This window comes from Chroicocephalus ridibundus, chromosome 1 (assembly GCF_963924245.1).
Source record: "Chroicocephalus ridibundus chromosome 1, bChrRid1.1, whole genome shotgun sequence".
NCBI lineage: Eukaryota > Metazoa > Chordata > Aves > Charadriiformes > Laridae > Chroicocephalus > Chroicocephalus ridibundus.
The window spans coordinates 166,972,119-166,987,007 of NC_086284.1; the positions used below are offsets into that span (position 1 = coordinate 166,972,119).

Here is a 14,889-nt window from a genome sequence, read left to right on the forward strand (position 1 = left end):
GTCAACCTACCCAGGGGAGGAGATAAAACATGGGATGCTAACCCAAAAGGTTGCAGAGCCAGGTTGGCATCACTGGAAAAGTAACAGAACCTTGAACTGTGCTAGAGGGCTCTCATCCTAAGAGGGTATTGGTATCTTGAAGCAGCAGGATCCTTGGAGTAATTGCATCTGCAGTCTCCCTGACAGCTCCTCTTGTGCTCAAGTTGAGCAAATTTTGGTTTGGGTTCCCACTGATGAAATCAGCATATGCCAGGGATATGAGACTGCTGGGAGACAGGCAGGATTTCACAAGTTTTCAGGCCTAGTGCTTCATGAGCACACATGGCTTTTGGGGTATGAAAGATGTTCCATGCTGAAAAGTGAATAAGGGGAAAATAGCAGCTTTTAAAACACTGGATCTGCTCCTGGACTGTCTGGGGCAGGACTGCCGATTTTCCTGAGGTAGACCAGAGTATACATCACTGTTACGTACCGTAGACACAGAACATGGGGAAAGGGAGCTGTGTTCTTCTCTGTCTTGTGTGTGTTCAACAGATCAGGTAATGAAACCCTCTTGCAGCGGTATTTGTAAAGCCCTGTTATTTCAGATGGTGCTCTTCCTTACACCTGTACAAGTAACAGTGAAGGCCATGTTTTGCACAGGTGTATGCTGGGAGTTCAAGGGCAACATCACTGTCAAATAGCTAGAAACGAGGATAGAATTATTTCTGAGCAAACCCTATTTGTGGTGACAACATTTAAACCAAAATGGAATATTTGGGCTTTTAGATACTCCAATCAGATACAAAAATAGCCCTTGTATAAGATTTCAGCGGAAATCTTTGAGACAGAATAAATATGGAAGCCTGAGGACATTTAAAAAAATATCATTTTTCAGGCTGAAAAGGCATCTCACTTTGCTGAGATGTGGTTCCATGAACATAGGGGAGAGCAGCTGTGGACGTTCATCTCACATTTGGGAATAGATACTGCTCTTAACTCTGAAGTCAAGATACGTATGTGAATAGAAATGCAGACCACTTACTCTGAGATGCTCACTGTGGGATCATGTTTCTCAATCACTCCAGAGCCCGGAGGTCCCTCTTTCACCATTGGCAAAGCTATCTGGTTGCTGTGGGGGCTGGTGTTCAACAACTCTGTGCCAGTGCAGAATCCCAAGGGTACCACTAGCAAGATCATGGTGTCGGTGTGGGCCTTCTTTGCTGTCATCTTTCTGGCCAGCTACACTGCCAACCTGGCTGCCTTCATGATCCAAGAGGAATACGTGGACCAGGTGTCTGGCTTGAGCGACAAAAAGGTAATGGAACTACCCAACCCCCACCCCCAAAGCAGCTTTTGGCTGCTCTACCCTCTCTTCTTTGCTTTTACTGGGGAAGCATTCAGTTTATTTCAGAGTCGTATCATAGCTTTAGTCCTTAGTTTAAATAGCACAATTTTTCCTTGTTGGTATTCAGTTGCATTTTTACGTGTTTTAAGCACTTCAGGAATGAATTAGGAACAGAACTGAACTGTGTTTGCTTGCATGATCCCAAACCACACCTTGATTGTCAGCAAGAAATGAATTAATTGAGCTTTGGAGACAGTGTGTATAATGGCTGTAACCTGTTTCTTCAGGATGAAATAATTTGTCTGTGTGGGAATGCTGGCCATTAGGCTAGCAAATATGATCTGTTAGTTTATTATGGGGACAAGTTCTGCCCATGGGAGCAAATCAGCATGGCTTTGATGACTTTCTATTGCTTGCATTTGAAGTTACACTGTCATTTTTTCGCGGCCTTTGGAAGCTTAGCACGAGCAATTGTTTCCTGTTCAGAGTGTGTTTCGCTGCCTTGTTTACATGCGCTGCATTTCGTCCTCGTGGAGCGTTTGGTTTTGCTGGGCTCTGCACACTGAGGATTTTGAGGGGATTGCTCATGCTTGCAGGGTAGCGCTGTTTGGTTCATGAGGGTCTGAAGCTTTGCACACTGCTTTATTTTCATTTTGTGGCGGAGTTACTTACAAGGAATTGAGTGTTGTGAGGCTCAGCTGCCCATGCTGAATATGTCACTCCATCACTGGGGCTGCTTAAGGCCTCATGCCATTGTAGGGCAACCAAACAGCGATAGGTCGCACACACTGCTATCAGGGATAGCAGCAAGAAGAGGACTGGAAGTGTCAGTTTGTTACTGCTAGAGTGGTTATAGTTACCGTCTCTTGTGTCCCCCATTATAGTCCAGAAATAAATTGTGGCCAGGCCCCCTGTGCATACAGTGTCCTGTGCAGCAAGCTGGAAATTCTGTGGTGGATTAATTTTTACGAGTTTTTTTCTCCCTTTTGTTGTTTTTTCATGGAATGAAATATGACACAGAATAATACAGTCCATGGAGAAGTGCTCCTGTTATTTGTTTTAATTTCAACCTCAATTTGTTTCACGCTGTCTCCATGTTTTGCAGTGTGCTGTGCCGAGGAGGGGGTGGGAGGGGGGTTGCTTTTCTGCCAGGTGGAGGCTGTTGCAGAGACTCCTTAGAAGCTGTGGACTCCCTCAGACTGAAAGGCACTGTTCAAAACCAGACAGCCCTATCAGTGTTAACATTAGTTTGTCATCATTAGGTTTTCAACTGTCTGAGCTAAATGAGATAGTTCATACCGGTGATCTATTGTTTCAGGCAGTGCCTAGGCTCATGGAGAGAGCCACGCTTTCATTCTCATGTTTTTCAAGATATTCTTCATACCTGCAGAGATATGTGCATGAAATATCAATTGAAAGCGGGAACTCCTGGAGCTTCACAGAGCCTTTGGATACAGATCTCTGGGCGTATTTTAGTCGATTTCACTGGAGGGCCACCTGTGTGTATTGGATTGAGGTCATTTTCTATCATTTTTCTTTACCAAGATACCTGTGTTTGCTTTTGCTATCCTAAAGTAGATGTGCTTTTTTTCTTGGGGAAGGGAAAGGCCACAGCACATGCTCAGATCGTTGCGGTATGCCTCAAACACAGCTGCTAGTGCAAGTGCAACATTTGGATAAAATGACGATCTACCAGAGCATCTGGAGTCTGTTGAAAATTGGCTGGTAAGAACTGAAGGCCAACTGCTGCCTCTGGAGAATAAAGACAGGTGGGAATATCTCCATCCAAAAGGTGTGAGTGAATGAGCTTGATCTACTGGGCTCATGGATTTCTGCTCTCTGGATGTGTAGAGGGCCCTGCAGAATTTGAGAGCAGCCGTCCGGGCATCTGTCACACTGCTTCAAGATGCCCTGGTTTGGGAGGAATTCAGTCTTCTAAATCCCTTCTTTTCCCTCTTCCAAAGCCTGCATACTGCGTGCAATTCACTCAGCCCCTCAATGCACTGCTTGGCCGGGATGCAGGGGAGACAGAGGTGTGCTGTGCTCTTCCTCCATTTTCCTGCCTCCTTAAATCAGCCAGTTCAGACTTTCAAAGGAGGCAATCACTGACCAATGCCAGGTGTCCAAGAGAAACGGCTGTAGCTTCCAGTCTCTTTTATCTCCAATGTGTGATCTGGTGTCCAGAGTAGAAGTGAGGCAGATAATTTCCTGGCCTGCTACATCAGCTGGCAAGGGCAGCTGTGTCCAGCACGAGGAGTCAACAGAGAATGTAATCCAAGCCGACAGGCAAAGGGCTAGTTATTTTAAGGGATATTGTTCCTACTTGCCTAGACACAGATTTGCTTGCAAATGTCTTTGTAGCATGACAGTACCTGGGGAAGGTGTCCCACTGGCACTGTACAGCAGCCAAAATGCCAGATGCACTCACAGAATCCATTACTGTGCCTGGCTGGGGAATGCTTGTCAAGGTCAGGCTGGCTACACCCTGTGACAGCCACCCTGAGGGTCTCCTTGGACCCTCTTCCTTGGGCCTTGCGAGGGAAGAGCCCCTCCAAGAGGTGCCTATGGCTGCTGACCTGCCGCTTCCCCAGAAAAGTGGGCTGAAATGCTCCAGCTGTCTAAGGACTTGGATGGTGTCTTGGCTGTGCCCCAGCATTTACTTCCCCATGACATGCAAGACAGCGACTAACGTCATGTCCCCGCTGTGTTATGTGGATGCTTGAGCAGACCTGTCTGAGCTGGGCTGGAGCAGATACCTCTATGCTGGTGTAGCACGTTGGATTGAGGGTCACTGGAGGCTCCCCGTGCTGTGCTTAGGGACCTCTGCTGCTCTCTCTTTGGCCCAGGTGATGCTCACCCTGCTGAGTGCCACCCCTTTGTGCTCAGCTGTCCCCAAACTGGTGCCAGATCAAACCCAGGAGCCCATCTCATGATGGTTGTTATTTCCCCCGTGTTAACCCTCACAGCTGCTAAACCGTATGTCAAGCTGAGGCTCTTAACGCTGGTGCAGCCACCAGCAGTTTGAGGGAGGAGAAACCCGCTCCTCCCTGAGAGCAGCACTGGCCCCCCGAGTCCTGCAGGCAAAGAGCTGCTCTGGCAGCATCTCCCTTCCCGCTTCCCACGCTCGCGGCATGCCGGACCACTCTCCTCCTGCACAAATGCCAAAACAGCACCCGCCGCTTCCGCCGGTCCACCTTGGGCAGCGGAGCGGCTGGATGTGGGCCTGGCAGGGGTAGAGCCATGCTGGCTGGGTCAGCTCCTCATCCGGAGCTCGGGCCCTCGGCGGCAGTGCCGGCGAGCCCAGCCAGAGCATCCTTGCACGCACCGCCAGGCTGCATCCGTCTGCGGTCCATGTGGGGGGCTTCTGTGGCCCCGACCCCTGTGAGAGCCCTGCTGGTGAGGCGGCCTGTCGCAGAATACTGCAGTCAGCTCCTGGGTCTGGATTTCATCTGACTGTAATCAGGAGATATAACCCAATTTCCAATAACGTGAGAGCTTCAGACACATTAGAGAAACAAGAGCCTGCGGTATTTCAGCCTAACGAAGGCAATAAATACAGGAAAGATTATATAAAATGAACTAATGTGTGAAATAATCTAATAGCTATACGTAATTTCCATTCATATACAGTAGTAATAGAATAAAAGCAAATGTGGACAGCCAGCAGGGCATTTAAATAAAATAATTTAGAATGCAGTAGGTTAATAATAATAAAAAATAAATAGTATCTGTGCGTATAAATTAGTTGGAAATGACAAAGAAACTAATAAAGTATCAAAATGGTAATTTTGTAATTGACATAAAAAGGAGAGGCATGGATTTCTGCATGCCTGCAAATTAATATAAATTGCTGAAATTTCACACGTATTTGACTTATTTGCTTTTAAGATGTTAATGAAATGTTGAGACAAAGGGCCTGTTTCTATGCAGCATAGGTCAGCTATTTTTTTCAATAGATACGTTTTTTTTCCAAACAAATTAATTTTTGGAGTTAAAACTGGCCAATATTTTTACTGAAAAAAAAGTCTGGGGAGAGCTTAAGAAGGCAGAGGGAAACTCTGATATTTGCCAAAGTAGCTCATTTAAGTGTACTTGAAGCAAAATATTTTGTTTGATATTTCTGACATGTATTTTTGAGTTGTCATTTTCTAAAGGCACTACTCATAAAATTGACCTACATTTTTAAAAAAAAAAGGAAAATAAAGATTTTTTTCTGTAACAAAGGAAAGGGAAAGAAGGAGATAATTGGAAGACAAAACAACACACGTTATTCGGAGATGAATGAAGTATTTCAGGTTGATACAGGGCAAAAATCTCACTGAAAAACCTGCAAAAAAGGATCTGCTGTATTTCTGCAGTAATAAATGCTTGGCCACGAAACTGAAAAATGAATTATTTCCCACATTGTACTCTGCGGCACATTAAATCTAAATTATACAAGGATCCCAGATATGCAGAACACTTAAGCACGTGCTTAACTTTGCGCTCATGAGTGGCGACATTAAAGTCAACGGGCTATTACTTACATGATTGAAGTTAAATGCTTTTCTGAGCTTGCAGCTTTTGTACAACAAATACCTGCTCTGGAGACGTCTAGGAAAAACGGGGAGTGGGTACATGTGTCAGCTAGAAAATTTCCAAGGGGACCAAAAGTGGGAGTCAGTCTTCTACCTTGTAAGGTCTGTAAGGGGAAGATTGTCTAACTGGATGGCTTGAAAACAGTGCAAATCTTCCACGGGACTGCGCATTTACTATCAACACACATTTGTGGTACTTTCGCACATTTCTGCATGATATAAAGGAAGTTTTATGTGGCTGTGTCCAAAAGCAGAAAATATGCAGTCCTTTCAACGGCAGTCTGATTTTTATTGTTAGGAGACCTTTATGGAGATATGAGTTAGCTAGACAGAAGTAAGACCATGCCATTTCCAACTCCATCCTCTTGTGATAAATCAGAACCTTTTTTAAAATGCATAAACTCTGATGCACCTTACTTGACCAAAACCCAAAAAATATAAGGAAGTCCCCAAACCCCTAAACCTTGCATCATGGGGTAGAGTTCAATTTCTTCCTACAACACTTCTCTGGGAAGATACCTTCCTGTAGATGAGTTGAACTGTGTGCAGTCTTTTGCTTAAATATGACCTTTATATATAATATTAGTGGTACCGACTAGTGCTTAATATAACAAATATTGGTTCATAGTGAACTGCAGGAAACTCAGAGCTTTGAGAGTCAGAAATTTTATGCCTTGAAATCTGATTTCTCTGCATGTCTTTGTAAATCGGTTCCTGTAGTATGAACTATTTACAAATACTTTATAGTGCAGTATATATCTGTGTAATTACACATTATGCTAAAGTCTTCATATTAATAAATAGCTATTAAAATAGTTATAGCATATCATATGTTAGTAATAGATCTTTCTAACTAGTGACTTACAGTTATTGTGTACATAAATATGATCTCAGATAATTTTTTACAGTTGTAGATGGGTACATTTGTCGTACATTCAGTCATTCTGCACTCTTCGGATTGGCACAATTTTTATGCTTTCTGAGATCCTTGGAACAAACCTCTGTGCCTGTGTGCTAAAGAATGATTCAGTAGTTTTAAGGTTATAAATGTTTAAAGTCAGTGGGTTTCCAAGCATGCTTTTTCTCCCACCGCTTCAGTCCTACTTTCTTTGTCATTCTCCCTCTTTTTTTTAAGCTCAACGCTGCGTAGCGCAGAGCGGCGAGGAGGCTGCGATATGCTTTAGCCTTGACTCAGTCTCTCAGGATTCTCTCTTTTCTGTTGATCTGGGGGGATTTAATGGCAGTAAAAACTTGTAATGGGAGTCTTCAGGATTAGTGCCAGTGAAAATGAAGTTTAGTTGGGAACTTAAGCAGGTAAGGTACAAGGGGAGGGGATACTCAGAGTCAGACCATAGGCTTAATTCATCCTTGCTGGAAAGGGAGAAATGCAACCCCTTGGTCTTTGCCGGCAGCGTGGATGGGAGTCGCTGGATGAGGGATGTCAGCTATGGAGCCACAGCACGGTCCTTGGCCTCCAGCTTTTACATTCCCCCTGCTGCACTGTTCTGGCCCTTCCCAGGCCTTGGCCACCACTGACTCTTCCTTTTCATTTTCCTTTTAACTGTCTCTTGGAGCTAACCCTTTGGAGGCTCTCGGTAAATTTGGTTGCTTCTGCGCTAATTGTTTGGCAGTCTGGAAAAAGCTGTCTTTGGGGAGTTACGTAAGGGGGGAGGGAGGAGGGGAGCAAAGGATTGTCCTGCTTCTCGCGTCAGTATAAGTCAGCGGAGAAGGAAGCAATGAATATTTTTATTTATTATTTATACGGTGCCATAAATGTACTTGGCACTCTGCAGTCAAATAAAAGACAATGGCCCTGCCACCAGGATTTGGCAGCCTGAGAGATGAGAGCTGGCCTCCTTCATCTGAATGATCAGGGCTGAATTGCTAGTGGGGAGGGGATGGGAGGATGAGATCTACAGGATTAAAAAAAATACAACAGCCCCCCCCCGCCGCCCTTTCATTGCTGATGCCTAGCGACTGTGACATTTGAAGTTATGTGTACATACATAGACTTGATAAATACTCGACAGGTTGTATCTTCCCAGGCATTTTTACTTCCCCTAGTGGAAAGGAGCCTTGCTTCTCCCAGGTCTTTGGCTGTTCAAGGTCAAACTTCCCCTAAGTCTTGGTGGCCCAGCAGGCTTGCTTGCTTGTTTCAGGTGTACCTGCTCCAGTGCCCCAGGACTCACAAGGAGTGATATGGCTTTCATCCACTGTCGTCCACTTGCAGATGGGATCCAGCTTTCTGCAGAAGAGTTTGGAACTAGGTCATCTTTAAGGTCCCTTCAAACCTAAACCATTCTAAGTTTCTATCTCCCACCTCTGGGATGGGGCTGGAGTGCCCCAGCTGCTCTGCCTTGAGTGCCCTGCTTTTTGCTTTTCCTCCCTGCCTACAGAGGTGCCTAAGAAATTGCACTAACGTGTTGACTAGGATTTTCTAATTACTCAGATGAAAACTCTGGCCCCAGTGAAGTCTTTGGGAGGTTTTCCAGACTTGCGCAGGGTTTCACCCTACTGCCCAGTGGTTGGTACCCACATACAAGGTCCTGAAGCAGGTTGGCTACTGTGTGCTCAGAAGATAGGAGTCTCTGACCTGCCTTCCTTAGTGAAAAAGGATGAAAAATGAAATTGCTCCTACACCAAACTACATCCTGTGAATTTCTCAGTGTTTCATAATTTGTTAACCATCTGTCTCATGTCCAAACAAAGCAGATTATAAACTCTTCTGTACTTAGCTGCCACCTCTCCTCTCAAGGTGTTTTTCATCAGTTAAATTTCTCCCTCTGAATGAACATCTACACTTCTAATGATATTAACATGAGTGTACTAACCGGCATCTTTCTGCCTCACTAATTTCTGTTTTGTGCTTGCCTGGGATTATTCAGTAGGTGCCTTTTGCTCCATTGTGTTTAGCTGTCAAGGAAGCTGACTTCCAAGGATGGAATACATGGCATAATTTGATACTGGGATAAAAAGATGATCTCCATCTTCTACATGCATGCAAGCAAAAGTTAAGCGTACTGTAGCTAAGATCCTATAGTCCACTTAATTGCCACAGGTATGACTGTGCTCATCTGATGCCACATCTACTAATACTAGGGCTGTGTAGGGAGCTTTTGTCTTTGGTGATTCCACTACAGATGTTGTTTTCTGGTCAAGCGTGAGGGACACCTAACAGTGTGGCTGACTTGAAGCCTATAGCCTGCCAAATGTGTCCCAAGGAAGTTTTAAAGCCTTAGTGTTATCTTTTAGGTGGAGAAGCTACACAGACTCTGCATAATGCTCACACACTTAGCAGACCCAGAAGACGCCTTGTTTGTGGGTGGTGGGTGGTCTTTGTTCACATGTGATGGTTTGATCCTGGAGTGGCCCCACAGGCCACTGCAGCACCTGGGTCAGCAGAAGGGTCCCAGCGTGTGCATGTAGGTCTGGCTATGGGAGATGTGGGACCCCCGAAATGCCGTCTATTTGGGGAGACACTGCGCTGCCCAAGGTTTCCAGTCTTGTGCTCTGTGCAGAACCGGCACAGAGCAGGTCTGCAGGTAGCAATCCAGCTTGCAAAGAGGCTGCACAATCCTACTGTGTGCATTGCTCTGGCAGTAACTGCATGTGATGGCGGCTTCTTCCACCAATTGGATCTCTGCTTTCATCTCAGTTATTTTACAAGGGCAACTATTTTTAAAGTTGCTATATTTGAACTCCTTTCTTTTGCTTTCACCTGCCCCCTCTCACCTGTGCATTGTCCCTAGGTTGCTCTGTTCCTGTCCCTGACCCACACCTGTCCCTATTTCACCACCAGACATTCATAGGTATTTTTCTTCTTGTTTGTGGGTCTGACCCACCCTACATCTTCCTTTAAAAGTGACTTTAATCTAATTCTTTTCCAACTTTGCTGCAGTCAGCTGCACTAACTGATAACTCATTTCTGTGACTTATCTAGAGGAATTCATGGGTGAAAGCACTATGCAAAGCAAGACCAGAGAATTTGAAACATCACTGGGTATTGAATAATAAGATAAACCACAAAGTCAAAGTCTGAGGGAGCACAAAGTATTTTTATGCCCTCCCAAAACTGACTTATATTGGATTTGATGCTGTTCATTCCGTTTGTTTTTGTTCGGTTTTTTTTGTTTTGTTTTGTTTTTTTTATAAATCAAAGCATGTTTTGTTTGACTGGTGAAGACAAGAAATTGTTTTTTTTGCCACTGCAATCTTAGGGGTGATTTTTGCAACTGGGCCCAACAGTCAGGAAGAGTTGATGTGGCAACTGGATTCTCAGCTGTGAGAAGTCCCAGCCACTGCTGAAGAGGTGGAGGGTGATATTGTGATGGAATGCAGAAGAAGAGAGGAAATCAAAGCTAGGGTAAAAAGAGGGTCTGAAAATTTGTAGTCACTTAGAAATGGCTGTGAGTTCCACCTTGGGAGTAAAAAATGTTTGTAATGTCAAGACTAGGTGACTGTGCAGAGGGGAGAGGGATGCTTTAGGAATGAAGCTTGAGAAGTATCTGTACAATAGACTCATGAGTAATAGAGGAATGAGCAGCATAGTCTTTTTAGTCTGCTCTCCTCACAGATTATTGTACCAGTGCTATGATTTAGGTTTGCGGCATGAATTTCTGCCTACGGTGTTGGGCTGACACACTCCTAGCTGGGACACTATTGTAGCAATGTAAAAGTGCCCTGCACCAACATGCCAATAGAGCAGGCTCCACGCTGGGAGCCTGCGAGGAACACATCTTCTGTCAGGACAGGTGTTGGGGCACAGTTGTGTGGATGTGCCTATGTGCAGGATCAAGCTGAATAAAGAAAATACAGTAAAAGCCCTGAAGATGATGCTGGCAGTGAGGACTGACATTCCAGAAACAAACTGGTCATCACCCGAATACCGTTCAGGACAGAGATACAGCTTTGAAGAACTTGCAAGCTGAAGATGACAAGACTAAAGGACAGAGGGAAGAGGATATAACATAGAGGGGCACCGAGGAGAGTCATAATGAGCATTAACTCTCACTAGCAATGCTTTTATTGTCTTGCTGTGAGTTTTTTTACTGTGATGTTCTCTCAGTGTCTCGGAGTCCTGATCAGATTGTTCTTGGTACAGTGGAGGTGGACAGCATGTCCACCAACCAAAGGCAAGTCAAGGAAAGACCTACTGGATACATCCAATGGACAGTAGCAAGAATGGTTGCAGGTCTAGATAATACAGCTTGCAAAGAAAATCTGAGGAAACTGGGCCTCTTTAGCCCCAGTACAAGAACATGGAGAAGGAACAGCTCAACAGTCTTCAAAAACATAAAATGTACCTTCAGAGAAGAAGAGACTATTCTGATTTCCCTGTCCATGATGAAGGTATTGTAGTTGGATTGCAGCAGGAAGGCTTTAGTTCAGACACTTGGAAGATTTTTCCAATGGTGAAGCCCTGGTGTAGGTTGTATGGAGAATGGGGGAGTCTCCAGCACCAGCCATCTTCCACAGCAGGCCGAATGAAGAGCTGTCAGAACAGTGATGTCTAGGAGAGACAAACCAGAGAGAGAGGGACAGAGCAGATATCTTCTCATGGCCAGATCCAGGTTTGTGATTCTGTTGCATTGTTCCTGGTGTGTCTTAGGGACAAAAATGACATATTTTGGGGGTATGAAAAGGACAAGCCTCCTCTGTTTGAGAGTCATCCATTAGTTGTAAAGGAGTTAATTTCCTAGCTGAAACAGAGGATACAGCAGCAAGGCCGCAAGTGCAAGACATGTTGCTGTGGTCATGTGTAGTCTATCAAGGCTTAATTGTAGGCATAGAGCTACCTCAGAGTTAGATCTGAAAACCACTGACCCAATCTTTAATTTTTAACAAGTTCTGGATGAAGGTCCGGTGCAAACAGCCTGACTGGATTCTCAGGCAATGAAGAAAGGTGCAACCTGACTGCAGTGACATGCAGCTGAACCAGAGCAAGAGGGGGCAATCAAGGATGTTTGGGCAATGCAGAGAGGTTGTGCTAAAATTATGCACTCGAGCATGGACTTTGCTTTTCTAGCCCGATGTCACTAAATCTTAACGTTGCAGCTCACTAATAAATGCCATATTTTTTAGAGATACTTGGCCCATGCCACAACAAATATCTGCTGGTTGTACGGCTGCCAAAAGAGCAAGCAGAGTGCTGCTTATAGGCGCCTGCACAAAAGGCTGTGACTGATGCCCTGATGGGCAAGTTCAAGAGAGTGGTGGGCACTTTGGGGTGTCTGCTGCCCACAGCAGCTGGCTCCCTGTGCTTTTGGTGGAGAAGCTACTCTGAGGGACAAATAGTCCAATGGCTAGATTCAGCTGTGCAGATGTAGATGTCTAGAGCCAATTTAAGTGCACCAGAGTACCCAAAATACCCTCAGGCATCTGGCAAATCTTGACACAGAAGCTATGAGAGACCTTCTCCCGTGATGAAATTCTCTGGAGCATCTCAACTTGGCACTTAGCACTTGGGCAAATGAACTGAACCCAGAGTATCTCACAATGGATCAACAAGCTCTTTTGGACTTCCGGCTAACAGAGAAGCGGAACCTGGGGACCTTATTTTGGTGGGTCTTTGTGGAGCTTCCTGTGGTAGAAAATTTAAATCGGGGGTCTGGGCCTTACAAAGTGAAAGGAGCCCTCCCAGAGGAGCTGTGTAAGGATAAGGCACTACACATGTACACACACTCACACCAAGTTTTGCCAGCTCATTATGTTATCCAGCAGGGGATTATTTTTTTTTTAAAGCAGTGTAAAAGTAGATCGACTGATGAAAAGGAGCATTTTTATTGTGAGAGCTTGCTGAGTTTGGGAAACTGCTTTCAATGCTATTGGCAAACACTTTACAGTGTAAACAGGGCCTACATCAGGCAGATAAATAAGTGCAGATGCGCTTTTCTGTAGGAACCATTTGGTGATAGACAATATATTGAAAAAAAAAAAGTCTCATCAAATTAATTGTGACCAATTAGACATAACCCCTTCCCCTCATCCCTGAATCCCCTCCAATCGCGGCTGCCTGAATGGGAAAAGCTCCTATCACCTGTTTCATTATGCAGATTGATATTCGAACATCTGAGAACAATGCTGCTTTCTGCACGGCACGGCTCCAAATTGCTAATGAAACAGCTCTGCCAGACAAGTCACTTAAACCCGCTCTTGCTGCTGCTGCCGACAGCTCTCATGGCGAGTTGTGGGGGGGAGCGGGAAAGGGGCTCTCCACTCTGAATGTGCTAATAGCCCCCAGCCTGTGTGTTTATCGCTCTCCAGAGCAGGAAGATTTCTGCTCTCTGACTCTGAGAGGTTACTTTCCCAAAGCTGTGGTCTGATTTGGACTTAATTCTTGATTTCAATTTGTGGAGCGAGGGGTTGAAGAGGCAGGCAGCCGCTGGGCTCTGAACACAGATGTCTCATGTCCCAGAGCTACCCCAGCCCTTCAGGCACGCTTGGTGTCTGCTTCCCACCCCCATCTCTAGCATCCACCTCCCCTCTACATTTGACGTGAAGCCAGGTCCATAAGGGATGTCTCTCATGAGCAAGAGCATGTCACATCATCTTGGGTACCAGAGGAGCATCTCACAACCAAGGCCCTGTGGTGAGTGAGCAGGAGGCTGCAGGGGGACTACGCCTCTGCCTGGGGCTCTTTGGGTGAAGGGCTGCAGCTGAGCCGTGTGAATTCCCTCCTAGGTGATCCTCTCGAGGTAGCTAGAGCTGGGCAGCAGGACAGGGCTCCTGCTGCAGGGAAGGGTGAGGTGGGGCTCCTACAAGTGCAGACCCTGTACAGTCCTGTTTGCTGCTCCCTGTGTCTCTCTGCAGCTGGGTTTGCCCAGCAACCGGTGCAGTTGCCTGTCTTCCCCTCCCCTGTTATGACCATATTTTTTTGCCAGAGCCTCACGGGGCTAATCTTTGTAGATGACTGGGGTAGAGTAGTTGTGACTTAGGGCTCTGGCAGGAGAAACATTTACATGAAATGATGGGAGAGTTCTCTCATTAATCTAAATTCTGACCCTTTCTGTCAATATCTGTGGTTAATTCCTTTGTCGATATTTACTGAGGCAATGAGATTACCTCTGCACAGGCTGCCTCCATTTAATGGCCCCTGCATTGTGCCTCAGCTCCTGTCTCACATCTCTCAGAGTCCTTCTAGACCAACCTGCCAAAGTGCCCTGCTTCCCTGGGGCTGACACTTCTGACCCAGACCCACTCTCCCAGCCCTTGGCCAAGTGGCTTTCCTTACTGAACTCTTTGGCAACAGTGTCAATTAGCTTTCCTCCTTATGGATCTTCTCCAGTTTCTCCACATATGTACCTCTACCATGTTGCCAGGAGAGGACACACTCCTTCCCCATCTGTCCCATGTATTTTCTGGGAAGGCTGGTATGTGTTCTTGCTCCTTCAATATGAGCTGTGTGGGGCACAAGAGATCTCAGAAAGATGCCTCAGTTTTTGGCTCTGGAGAGCTCTTTGGAGATCCCTCCATCCTTGGACTGAGCTGTGCCCACCTACTGCTGAGCAACAAATGTGGGGATTTTTCAGCTGCCATCTCCTGCCAGAAAGCTGCATGTAGGTACCACTATTACTTCTCAAATATGTAGAAGTTAGCTGCTTATCTCTGGCTGCATGGACTGTGGGGTCAGCTGGGCATCAATTGCTTTCAGCTTTGCAAACACCAAATCAGGTGCCCAGGGATGTATGTTCCTCTTAGACATCCAAGGTAAAGATCTCTAGTGTGGGTTCCATACAGATCCTTTCAGAGGGTTTGCTGTCTCGTTGTCCACCAGGCTATGGTTGAAGTGTGTGTGCTTGTGGGTGCGTGAAGAATAATTCGCATTTGCAGATCTGTTCTGACTGAGGAATGAACGGGGTGAGGGCTGATGAGTGAATGTGCAGTATGTGGTTTGTAGAAGCCACCAGCCTGGCTTCCTTCTCTAGAAACATGCTTTTCCAGTTGCCGAAAATAGTCATTTTCTTCAAGAGTTTTCATTTATTTACT

At 45.6% G+C, this 14,889-nt stretch overlaps 1 protein-coding gene across 3 annotated transcripts in view; it reads left to right on the plus strand.

Annotated features, from left to right (window-relative positions):
* GRIN2B (glutamate ionotropic receptor NMDA type subunit 2B) overlaps nt 1-14,889 on the plus strand; it is a 210,756-nt gene that overhangs the window by 183,473 nt on the left and 12,394 nt on the right. For all 3 annotated transcript variants that reach the window (XM_063322603.1, XM_063322602.1, XM_063322604.1), the window contains one exon: nt 1,068-1,297. In XM_063322603.1, the coding sequence (XP_063178673.1) occupies nt 1,068-1,297 (230 nt within the window). The remainder of the gene's footprint in view (nt 1-1,067; nt 1,298-14,889) is intronic.